General features: G+C 43.2%; 2 protein-coding genes across 4 annotated transcripts in view; one reads left to right on the top strand and one right to left on the bottom strand.

The window, feature by feature from the left end:
• Positions 1-4,639, bottom strand: part of yipf1 (Yip1 domain family, member 1) — a 9,734-nt gene extending 5,095 nt beyond the window's left edge. Inside the window, exons 1-9 of the mRNA XM_083548119.1 lie at positions 4,508-4,639; positions 4,332-4,371; positions 3,127-3,275; positions 2,963-3,043; positions 1,774-1,861; positions 1,539-1,655; positions 1,264-1,430; positions 966-1,148; positions 583-696 (exon numbers count right to left, since the gene is read on the bottom strand). Coding sequence (XP_083404245.1) covers positions 598-696; positions 966-1,148; positions 1,264-1,430; positions 1,539-1,655; positions 1,774-1,861; positions 2,963-3,043; positions 3,127-3,275; positions 4,332-4,368 — 921 coding nt within the window. The 5' untranslated portion in view covers positions 4,369-4,371; positions 4,508-4,639 and the 3' untranslated portion in view covers positions 583-597. The remainder of the gene's footprint in view (positions 1-582; positions 697-965; positions 1,149-1,263; positions 1,431-1,538; positions 1,656-1,773; positions 1,862-2,962; positions 3,044-3,126; positions 3,276-4,331; positions 4,372-4,507) is intronic.
• A 137-nt stretch (positions 4,640-4,776) lies between these two features.
• lrrc42 (leucine rich repeat containing 42) lies at positions 4,777-12,017 on the top strand. 3 transcript variants are annotated; one of them, XM_083548007.1, is made up of 8 exons: positions 4,777-5,659; positions 5,758-5,889; positions 7,495-7,613; positions 8,014-8,099; positions 9,741-9,854; positions 10,492-10,570; positions 11,351-11,576; positions 11,700-12,017. In XM_083548007.1, exons 1-8 carry the CDS (start codon positions 5,190-5,192, stop codon positions 11,857-11,859), a joined length of 1,386 nt encoding a protein of 461 aa, XP_083404133.1. In that variant the 5' UTR covers positions 4,777-5,189; the 3' UTR covers positions 11,860-12,017. The 3 variants fall into 3 exon arrangements, with proteins under 3 accessions (XP_083404133.1, XP_083404132.1, XP_083404131.1); XM_083548006.1 differs by having other exon boundaries at positions 11,655-12,017; XM_083548005.1 differs by having other exon boundaries at positions 11,351-12,017.
• Positions 12,018-12,358: the final 341 nt, after the last annotated feature.

Below are 12,358 nucleotides of genomic sequence, written 5' to 3'. Positions count from 1 at the left end.
AATGTATTCAGGCTGAAGATCCACCATGTAGAACACAAGCAGAGAGAAGATGATGATGATCAGGTGATCAGGATTGTCTCTGATCTCACTCATGTTCTCATCACTGACTCCCTCTGTCTCATCCACGTTAACCCCAGACTTCTTACTGCCTTCTGCCTGCTCACTGTGAGCTTCAGAAACTAGTCTACGTCTGTTGTGTGTGAAAGGAAATGATCCACCAGTGGATTGAAAAAGCAGCACAATGACAGGAAGCAGGTTGATGTGATGAAATCAGTGGGCAGTGAAAATAAAATTTCACCAAATTAACAGAATAAAACTAAAATCATGAGCCTGTTTCGAAAAAGTAAGAAGTAAAAAGTACAGATATTTGTGTAAAACTGCATTAAGTAAAAGTAAAACGTGTTTGAAAAATAAATAGTGAAGTAAAAAACTGATACTAGAAAAATCTACTTAAATACAGTAACAAAGTATTTGTACTTCATTACTTCCCGTGTCTGGTGTGTATACAGCTGTCTAATGTGTGTGTGTGTGTGTGTGTGTGTGTGTGTGTGTGTGTGTGTGTGTGTGTGTGTGTGTATATACCTCTGCTAAAGGACATCAGTGTGTCTTTGCGGCAGTTAAACTCTGGGGGGCGCTCGTTTCTACTGCAGAATTTTTTCCAGGATTCTGTTCATCATAAGTGCTGAAAAAATACGCCTGAATAAAGATGAGGGGGGGGGGGGGGGGGTAAAAAAAAACAGAAAGAGAAGGAAAGGATGTGAGACTGAATTCATGAGATAATAATAAGAAAACCAGAAAAATAAACAAATATATAATATTACAATATGATTTCATATTAATGAGATAATAACAAAGATGAGATACTTACAGGTGTGTGTTTCAGATACGGTCACTGTTTCCACAAACTCTGTGTGTGTGTGTGTGTGTGTGTGTGTGTGTGTATGATGTGAGGTGTGAAGTCTGACCTTGCAGCCGATGGTCAGTAAAGAGTGCAGTATGATGATGGAGGAGAGAACGGTGAGGACGATACGAGGTCTGTCTCCTCTCACCACTGGCCAGAAGGTCAGCACCAGAACCGAGCAGGACAAACACAGAGCCACCACGATGGAGCTCCACCTGAGAACCTCACTCGGTATCACCCACAGCACCTACACACACACACACACACACACACACACACACACAATATATATATACAGAACATATATTATATAGGAAGAGGATGAAGGAGAAGAAGAAGAGAAAGAAGTGGTTGTATCTCACCACAGCAGGTATGTAGATGGAGAGCGAGTAGCCATAAACACACACGATCTCCAGGAAGGAGTAGTATGTGGTGCTGGAGATCTTCCTGCTTCTCCAAGTTAGAAAGCCCCACAGCACCAGAGGAACGAGCCAAGCGTAGCTGTAGATCGCTGTAGCAGCCATCGTTACTGACAACACACACACACACACACACAAATATATATAAAAGACAACAATAACAACCACATCATCATCATCATCCTCCTCCTCCTCATCCTCCTTCTCATCCTCCTCACCTTTCCAAAACTCGGGGACGTATTTGTACTTGGCCTGTCCATGGTTGACGAGGAAGCTGGACATGTTCCCGCTCACACCGATGGCGAACACCAGTGTGGTGCAGATCCAAAACGGTCCTGCAGAACAACCAGTTCAGAACTTACCACAGTCCATTACAGGGCCAAAATATGTGCACCCCTGATCACCACACCACAGACAGAGACACCATAATATGAGACAGACAGACAGACAGACCATAGAGGTCGGGGTTGTTCCTAATGTGAAGGCGAACAAAGTTTTTTCCACGCCACGGCAACACCGAGCTGATAATTCTTCCCATCACCTGAAAATAAACAAAAACAAATAAATACATGTAAACACATTCAGTGTGTGTGTGTGTGTACGTGTGTGTGTGTGTGTGTGTGTGTGTGTGTGTGTGTGTGTGTGTGTGTGTGTGAGAGTGAGAGAGAGAAAAAAAAGAGAGAAAGAGAGAGAGAGGCAGACAGATAGACAGACAGACAAACAGAAAGAGAGGGACAGACAGTCAGAGAGAGAGAGAGAGAGAGAGAGAGAGAGAGAGAGAGAGAGAGAGAGAGAGAGAGGGAGGCAAACAGACAGACAGACAAACAGAAAGAGAGAGACAGACAGTGACAGAGAGAGAGAGAGAGAGAGAGAGAGAGAGAGAGAGGCAGACAGACAGACAGACAAACAGAAAGAGAGGGACAGACAGTCAGAGCGAGAGAGAGAGAGAGAGAGAGAGAGAGAGAGAGAGAGAGAGAGAGAGAGAGAGAGAGAGGCAGACAGAGACAGACAGACAGAAAGAGAGGGACAGACAGTCAGAGAGAGAGAGAGAGAGAGAGAGAGAGAGAGAGAGAGAGAGAGGCAGACAGACAAACAGAAAGAGAGGGACAGACAGTCAGAGAGGGAGAGAGAGAGAGAGAGAGAGAGAGGCAGACAGACAGATAAACAGAAAGAGAGGGACAGACAGTGAGATAGAAAGAGAGAGAGAGAGAGAGAGAGAGAGAGAGAGAGAGAGAGAGAGAGAGAGAGGCAGACAGACAGACAAACAGAAAGCGAGGGACAGACAGTCAGAGCGAGAGAGAGAGAGAGAGAGAGAGAGAGAGAGAGAGAGAGAGAGGCAGACAGACAGACAAACAAAAAAAGAGAGACAGACAGTGAGAGAGAGAGAGAGAGAGAGAGAGAGAGAGAGAGAGAGGCAGACAGACAGAGAAACAGAAAGAGAGGGACAGACAGTCAGAGCGAGAGAGAGAGCGAGAGAGAGAGAGAGAGAGAGAGAGAGAGAGAGAGGCAGACAGAGACAGACAGACAGAAAGAGAGGGACAGACAGTCAGAGAGAGAGAGAGAGAGAGAGAGAGAGAGACAGACAGGTTCTCAGTGAAGCTCACAGGAAGACACCCTGAAGATCTCCATGCTGAGCTCGTACCTGATGCGTGTCCACGTTGAAGAAAGCCTGATAAAACTCCAGAGTCCAGAACGCAGCACTTTTCCTCTCACTGCTGAGGAGCTGCTACAAGTATAAAGAGTGTGAATAAGAGAGTAAATACCATCTGTGTTATAAATCTGTCTGAAAGCGGCTCATTTCCTGACCTCGGTGCGATCATCAGCGTCCAGCAGCTCGTCCTCGAGTCCTGCTCCTCGCCGCTGTGACGGAGATTTCCTGGAACCCAGGTCATCGATATTGACTGTGGTGGCTCCATCGCTCCTGTCTCTTACACCATCATCATCACCATTAAAATCTAAATGCAGGAGAAATCACAAACTTGAAACTTCTGAAACTTGATAGGAATTCAATAATTCCTTGTTAAAATCATCATCGCATTGATCTTTAAGAAGTTCAACACCCTCACACAGGGTACTGCACAATGACCGCCGGCCAGACTCAGGCCAGACTCAGGCCAGACTCAGGCCAGACTCAGGCCAGACTCAGGCCAGACTCAGGCCAGACTCAGGCCAGACACAATTCCTGCAGCATCAGTCAAACCAGGATTCGGGTTGCCAGGTTTGAAAAAATTTACTTCTCTCATACATCTAAAAAAAAAGTGAAACTAGAAAATGAATCATGTCTTCTGGAAAAAGAGATGTTTTTCTTCTTCTCTCTTTTACTGAGAAAAATTTTTTTCACACAAATTTCTGATGATGCTCATTTACACACCACTAAAACCCCCTACTTTTACCCCAGTCACAAAGTGTACAATATACACCACACAGGTATAACATTATAACAGTATAACATTCTGAGTGGTGAAGTGAAGAACACTGATGATCTTCATCATGGCTCCTGTTAGTGGGTGGATTTATTTATCAGGCAGCAGGTGAACATTTTCTCCTCAAAGATGATGTTAGAAGCAGGAAAAATGGGCGAGCGTAAGGATTTGAGTGAGAGGGATATAGAGAGACAGAGTGAGACAAAGTGAGAGACAGAGTGAGACAAAGTGAGAGACAGAGTGAGACAACGTGAGAGACAGAGTGAGACAAAGTGAGAGACAAAGTGAGAGGCATAGTGAGAAAAAAGTGAGAGGCGAGTGAGACAGAGACGTCTTTAAGTCAATGGCATTGTGGGTAATGGAGTTACCGCAGATAAAACCCAGGCATTAAAGAAGTAGAAATTGGGGTAAAATAATACATTTTATTCTTAAACATATTTTTGGACGCAGTTAAAGATGGTGTTTGGTTTACAGATAAAGATTCGAGACGTTCAAGTGGATTTTTTTTTATTAATTAGTCGATTAAAACAGGAAAACGTTTCACTAAATGTGCAGTAGGATCTGAAGTGAATAAAGAAAGAAACCGACCTTGAAAGTCCAGATGAAACCCCTCAGTCTTCGCCATGACCTGCAAATAAAAACAGACCAGCGCTCAGCTGATGACGTCACAAACATGCGTCGATCACAACTATATTATTTAAGATAAATGATTTGTATTGCATATAAACTGTGAGTATTACTTTCCCTCCTGGTGTCAGACTCACCCCGGGTTTATCTCCTGCTGCAGAGCTCAAATCCTGCCTCCAACATCACAACAAACCCGGATCCTACTTCCGCAATCACATGACGTCACAAAGAGTCCGGAAGTAAATTCTTCAAACGTTGATTAAAAAATATATAAAATAAACATACGACTACATATAGTTATAAACCCCAGAAGTATCGATGTATATTCTGTACTTTATTTCTAGGTCATGTCAAAAAGTTTATTCAGATACTCTTTAAACAATATTCACTGTTTGGCGTTTATTGTGTGTGACGAAAAAAAACTACATTTCCCATAATCCATCTGGTGAAATCCTTGTTAGCGCCTGTAGGAGAGTCGTGAGGCAGCGCGTTTCGGTTTATTTACCCAAATGCACCCATTTCGTTTTGATAAAGTGTTTATTTGTTAGTGTGTACGTGTTTCGGTAATTTAGATTGTTCCGGAATAGATTTATCTGCTTTATTGGTTACGGGAAGCGAGCAGATTGTTTATATTTTAAAATTTTTTACAAACGGAGTTTTATACGACGTGTTACGGTGAACGTAGTTCCCTGGAAACAAGCGGGACAAACTCTTTGGTTCCCGTGTATTCTGTAGTAGTAGTAGTAATAATAATAATAATAATTGTGCTGTTTGGATAAGTAATAAGTGTTTAATAAGAGTCGCTGTGTTTAAAATATAATGTATTCAGTAGGGTCATATGAACATAAAGACGATCACGGCAGTGTGTACGTTCGAGAAAAAGGAGAACTTCGTTTTGTAAACACTGCAGGAATTGTGCCTCAGCACTCCAGGCCTAAACCATCGTATAAATTATTCGATAAAGATTTTTCGGTCCGACTCCACGTCGACTGTTTCCCTCCTACCGGATGCAGAAAGAGAAACGATCACTTTGTTTTCACGTACAATGGGGAAGGGAGTCTGCGCTACACGGCCAAATCACTGCTCAATATATCGCTGCTGTTCATCGCCGATAATATTGAGCACGTCGACTCCCTGATCGGTTTCCCCGAACAAATGGCCGACAGGTTGTTCACAGCAGCAGAGGCAAAACAGAAATTTGTAGAACCTTCTACCTCTGCGAGGGGGTTACAGGTCTTCAGCGAAGCCTATGGAGAACTTGTGTTGAAGTCGCTGTGTTTGAGGGAAAGGTCAGAAACGAACAAGCAAAAAAACAAACAAAACAAGATTCTGGTAAGATTTGATTTGTTTCTCAGCTCTGAACCTGGTGTCCTCCTCGTGCTTTCAGGTCGCTCCTGCTTTCAGAAAGGAGCGAAGAGATTCGTGTGTTTCGGTGCTTAGAAACTCTGGATCTTCACGGATGCAGGTTAGGGGACAGCCATGACTTTTTCCATCATCTGACCTCAGAGGCTTGTTCCAGGTGAGTTCTAAAATATATATATACAGTGAGTAAAATAAGTATTTGAACACTCTGCTATTTTGCAAGTTCTCCCACTTAGAAATCATGGAGGGGTCTGAAATTGTCATCGTAGGTGCATGTCCACTGTGAGAGACATGATCTAAAAAAAAAATCCAGAAATCACAATGTATGATTTTTAAACTATTTATTTGTATGATACAGCTGCAAATAAGTATTTGAACACCTGTCTATCAGCTAGAATTCTGATCCTCAAAGACCTGTTAGTCTGCCTTTAAAATCTCCACCTCCACTACATTTATTATCCTAAATTAGATGCACCTGTTTGAGGTCGTTAGCTGCATAAAGACACCTGTCCACCCCATACAATCAGTAAGAATCCAACTACTAACATGGCCAAGACCAAAGAGCTGTCCAGAGACACTAGAGACAAAATTGTACACCTCCACAAGGCTGGAAAGGGCTACGGGGAAATTGCCAAGCAGCTTGGTGAAAAAAGGTCCACTGTTGGAGCAATCATTAGAAAATGGAAGAAGCTAAACATGACTCTCAATCTCCCTCGGACTGGGGCTCCATGCAAGATCTCACCTCGTGGGGTCTCAATGATCCTAAGGAAGGTGAGAAATCAGCTCAGAACTACACGGGAGGAGCTGGTCAATGACCTGAAAAGAGCTGGGACCACCGTTTCCAAGGTTACTGTTGGTAATACACTAAGACGTCATGGTTTGAAATCACGCATGGCACGGAAGGTTCCCCTGCTTAAACCAGCACATAATAGAAGTTTTGGGTCATAATTCCACTAAACGTGTTTGGAGGAAGAAGAATGATGAGTACCATCCCAAGAACACCATTCCTACTGTGAAGCATGGGGGTGGTAGCATCATGCTTTGGGGGTGTTTTTCTGCACATGAGACAGGGCGACTGCACTGTATTAAGGAGAGGATGACCGGGGCCATGTATTGCGAGATTTTGGGGAACAACCTCCTTCCCTCAGTTAGAGCATTGAAGATGGGTCGAGGCTGGGTCTTCCAACATGACAATGACCCGAAGCACACAGCCAGGATAACCAAGGAGTGGCTCTGTAAGAAGCATATCAAGGTTCTGGCGTGGCCTAGCCAGTCTCCAGACCTAAACCCAATAGAGAATCTTTGGAGGGAGCTTAAACTCCGTGTTTCTCAGCGACAGGCCAGAAACCTGACTGATCTAGAGAAGATCTGTGTGGAGGAGTGGGCCAAAATCCCTCCTGCAGTGTGTGCAAACCTGGTGAAAAACTACAGGAAACGTTTGACCTCTGTAATTGCAAACAAAGGCTCCGGTACCAAATATTAACATTGACTTTCTCAGGTGTTCAAATACTTATTTGCAGCTGTATCATACAAATAAATAGTTTAAAAATCATATATTGTGATTTCTGGATTTTTTTTTTAGATTATGTCTCTCACAGTGGACATGCACCTACGATGACAATTTCAGACCCTCCATGATTTCTAAGTGGAAGAACTTGCAAAATAGCAGGGTGTTCAAATACTTATTTTCCTTACTGTGTATATATATATAAAATATAAATGAAAGAATAATGAACCCTGGGTTCTGTGTTTCTGACTGAAGGCTTGTGAAGTTGTTCTTGGGAGAAAACTGTATGTCAGATGAAGGCCTGCGGAGACTCACGACACCCATCAGAGTCATGAAAAGAGGCCTGGAGAACCTGCAGCACTTGGACCTGTCGAGTACGTTCAGCTTTCACACGGCTCCATTTCTCTTCTGTCTGATATATTTATATTTATATTTTTACACTGAACACAATTAAAAACACAACACTTTTGTTTTGCCCCATTTTTCATGAGCGGAACTCAAAGATCTAAGACTTTTTCTATCTACACAAAAGACATATTTCTCTCAAATATTGTTCACAAATCTGTAAATCTGTGTGAGTGAGTTCTTCTCTTTTACCCACAGAATCGTCACCTCACAGGTGTAAATCTGTGAGGTGGGAATATAAAGGAAATATATAAAGCTGGAGAAACACATTTATATAAAAAACTGAAGTATGTGAAGAAGTGGAAACTGGAAAGTCTGAATATATAAACATTTAAAGGCATTTTATTTTACATTTTTAATTCCTAACAGGAAATCCCCTGACGGAGAAAGGACTCGGATATTTAACGTGTTTTCAAAAACTGCGTGAGCTCGACATCTCCAAGACGAACGTGAAGGTGACCCCGAGTTCAGACCGCAGAGCAGAACACAGAGCAGAGCAGAACACAGGGCAGAACACAGGGCAGAACACAGGGCAGAACACAGGGCAGAACACAGGGCAGAACACAGGGCAGAACATAGAGCAGAGCACAACGCAGAGCAGAACACAGAGCAGAACACAGAGCAGAACACAGAGCAGAACACAGGGCAGAACACAGGGCAGAACACAGGGCAGAACACAGGGCAGAACATAGAGCAGAGCACAACGCAGAGCAGAACACAGAGCAGAACACAGAGCAGAACACAGAGCAGAACACAGAGCAGAACACAGAGCAGAACACAGGGCAGAACACAGGGCAGAACATAGAGCAGAGCAGAACACAGAGCAGAACACAGAGCAGAACACAGGGCAGAACACAGGGCAGAACATAGAGCAGAGCAGAACACAGAGCAGAACACAGGGCAGAACACAGGGCAGAACACAGGGCAGAACACAGAGCAGAACACAGAGCAGAACACAGGGCAGAACATAGAGCAGAGCAGAACACAGAGCAGAACACAGGGCAGAACACAGGGCAGAACATAGAGCAGAGCAGAACACAGAGCAGAACACAGAGCAGAACACAGGGCAGAACACAGGGCAGAACACAACACAGAGCAGAACACAGAGCAGAACACAACACAGAGCAGAACACAGAGCAGAACACAACACAGGGCAGAACACAGAGCAGAAAACAACACAGGGCAGAACACAGAGCAGAACACAACACAGGGCAGAACACAGAGCAGAACACAACACAGGGCAGAACACAGAGCAGAAAACAACACAGGGCAGAACACAACACAGGGCAGAACACAGGGCAGAACACAGAGCAGAACACAACACAGGGCAGAACACAGAGCAGAACACAGGGCAGAACACAGAGCAGAACACAACACAGGGCAGAACACAGAGCAGAACACAACACAGGGCAGAACACAGGGCAGAACACAGAGCAGAACACAGAGCAGAGCAGAACACAGAGCAGAGCAGAACACAGAGCAGAGCAGAACACAACACAGGGCAGAACACAGAGCAGAACACAACACAGGGCAGAACACAGGGCAGAACATAGAGCAGAGCACAACGCAGAGCAGAGCACAACGCAGAGCAGAACACAGAGCAGAGCAGAACACAGAGCAGAGCAGAACACAGAGCAGAGCAGAACACAGAGCAGAACACAGAGCAGAACACAGAGCAGAACACAACACAGAGCAGAACACAGGGCAGAACGCTCAACATAGCCACTGCATTATATATCAATTAATACATGTATATAAATTGAAATAAGTTTAATGTATTTTTAGAATATTTTAAAAACAGAAAAAAGGGTGAAATCTGCTGTTTACTTTATACAGTTTTAACGATTAAATGCAAATACACTTAAATAAGAAGAAAATAAATAAACAAATTAGATTACATTTGTTCATGTTTATCATTTTCTTGTTCTGTTAAATTTTTATTATTAATATTTAGATTTTTATTGTAAATAACTTCAAAATTTTCCACATAATCAGTCTGTGTTCACACGAATACAGTTTTGTGTTTAACAATAATGAAGTGATGTAAATCTGTTTTTTTTAAATCCTTCATAGTGAATCATAAATAACTGTTTCAGCTGGACTCGTCTCTGGAGAGTTTCTTCATGAAGAAGATGTCGATGGTGTTTTCAGTGTCGCCGCTGCAGACGTTCACACACTCCGAGTGTAAGAGTGAAGGCTGGGCCGAGGAGGTAACGACGAAAAGCACCGATCCAACATGCTGCATCTTCTGCTTTTCTACTGCATTAATCAGGTTCTGCCCGAGGCTCAGGGGGCATGTCCACGTTTTCACGTTGGAAATGGATTGGTATTTTGTGGGATAATTAGCCCCACCCACAAATCCCAGTTTGGCTTGTTTGATACCTGAGGAAGATTGCTAGCATAGCCAAATCCAGCTAGCAGTGGGGGGTGGGGGAGGGGGTGGGGGCACAGTTTTAATGCTCTATGTTGAGTTTGGTTTCACTAATAATAAACATACATTTGCATAAAGCATCAATATTTCTCTATCTTGATCAGAGTATTAAAAATGTGCGTATAAAAGTATTAATTGTAGGTATATTTAGAACAAATACACGTGAATAGGTTGCGATTAATCACGATTTGACTCGACTGTCGGCTCTGATATTAATATGCTGATGTTCAGGTACCAGTGCGACACTCACACACGTAGTAATAAAGTATTAAATAGTTCTAGCACGTGTCAGAGCCCAAACGTCTTTACTTTATCTTGAGTAAAAACTTTTTCCAGAGTCTTTTAAAACATCAGTATCTGCACTTCCACTCGAGTGAAGGATGCGTGAACTTTCACCACCTCTGTTTGTTGAGCAGGTAATAAACCAGTGGGAGGCGAAAGCTGCAGAAGTGCCGGAGAAAACTCCAAAACCGAGAACAAACGCCCTCCAGTTCTGTGAGTAAACACTCTTCACTTTTATTTTACTGAACATGAACATGAGGAGAACGACTTTTACACTAACAGTGTGCAAATATTTATTCCATTTCCATCACTTTTTTATTTAAATAACGCAAACTGCTGCTGTTACACCGAATCAGAACTTTTGTCCTTTAAACAGAGGGAGATGTAGATGTGTGGATATGTGGATGGATGGATGGAAGGATGTGGATGTAAATGGGTGGATATGTAGATGAATAGATATGTGGAATGATGGGTGGATGAATGGATGAATAGATTGATATGTAGATGAATATATACATAATGGATGGATATGTGGATGGGTGGAAGGATATGTGGATGGATGGATGGATGGATGGATGGATGGATGGATGGATGGATGGATATGGCAAAGGATGGATGGATGGATATGTGGATGGATGGATGGATATATATGATTGGTCAGAATGTAATCAATACAGATTTAATAAACCAATAAAAACGGTCATTGTTGCTCAGTGGCTGTGGTGTAAAAGCAGTAAAGTACTGAGAAAAATCATCACCACAGGGTTACATGCTGTGTTTTTCACTGAGACTGATGTGATCTCTCTCTCTCTCTCTCTCTCTCTCTCTCTCTCTCTCTCTCTCTCTCTCTCTCTCTCTCTCTCTCTCTCTCTCTCTCTCTCTTTTCTCTCTCTTTTCTCTTTCTCTTTTCTCTCTCTTTTCTCTCTCTCTCTCTCTCTCTCTCTCTCTCTCTCTTCTCTTTCTCTTTCTCTTTTCTCTCTCTCTCTCTCTCAGATGGAAGGGAGAAGTTTGTACAAGAAAACATTCACACTGTATGGAACGATTCCCAACATGAAGAGCAAACGAGAGTCATCCATTTTTATAAACTGGACAGTCGCGCTACTTTTCACCACACACACCCTGACACACACCCTAACACACACCCTGACACACACACCAGCACACACACCGACACACATGCCAACACACACACCAGCACACACACCGACACACACGCCACGTCTCAGCACACACACACCAGCACACACGCCGACACACACGCTGACACACACGCCACGTCTCAGCACACACACACCAGCACACACGCCGACACACACGCCACGTCTCAGCACACACACACCAGCACACACACCGACACACACGCCAGCACACGCTCCGGAAAAAAGAGAAAATTCTCCACGGAACAGGAGGAACTTTTGAGGAACCCACACCCTTCAGTCAAACGCTCTGCATCTGTGTTTACTCTATCTGCTGAAGACCTGGAGCTTCTCAATAGTTACTGAGCAGTATCTGAACACACGCACACTCACACTCACACTCACACACACACACACACACACACACACACACACACACACACAGTTTACATGTGGAACAAGATGATTTGGTTTTTATAATGATGATAATTAAATGTGGTGATTGTAATAAATGGCTGATCTTCTCACTGGATCCTGATGTTCATGTCGCACAGCTTCCAACTTCTTTCACTTTTATTTAGTTAAAAAAAAAAAGAATCACTTCCACAAAAGTTTTAAACCAATCAGTCGAGAATGTAGAATGAATTTTACCAACAAGTCAAGTTTATTTCTATTGCGCTTTTCACAACAGACATCGTCTCAAAGCAGCTTTACAGAATGTTAAGACTTAAGGTGAATGGTGTGTGTTTATCTCTGATGAGCACCGTGGTGACTGTGGTGAAGGAAAAACTCCCTCAGATGTTATGAGGAAGAAACCTTGAGAGGAACCAGACTCAAAAGCAGAACCTCATCCTCATTTGGGTGA

Source organism: Silurus aristotelis, assembly GCF_946808225.1.
Source record: "Silurus aristotelis genome assembly, chromosome: 8".
NCBI classification, from domain to species: Eukaryota; Metazoa; Chordata; class Actinopteri; order Siluriformes; family Siluridae; genus Silurus; species Silurus aristotelis.
This window is presented reverse-complemented; position numbering and strand designations above follow the sequence as displayed.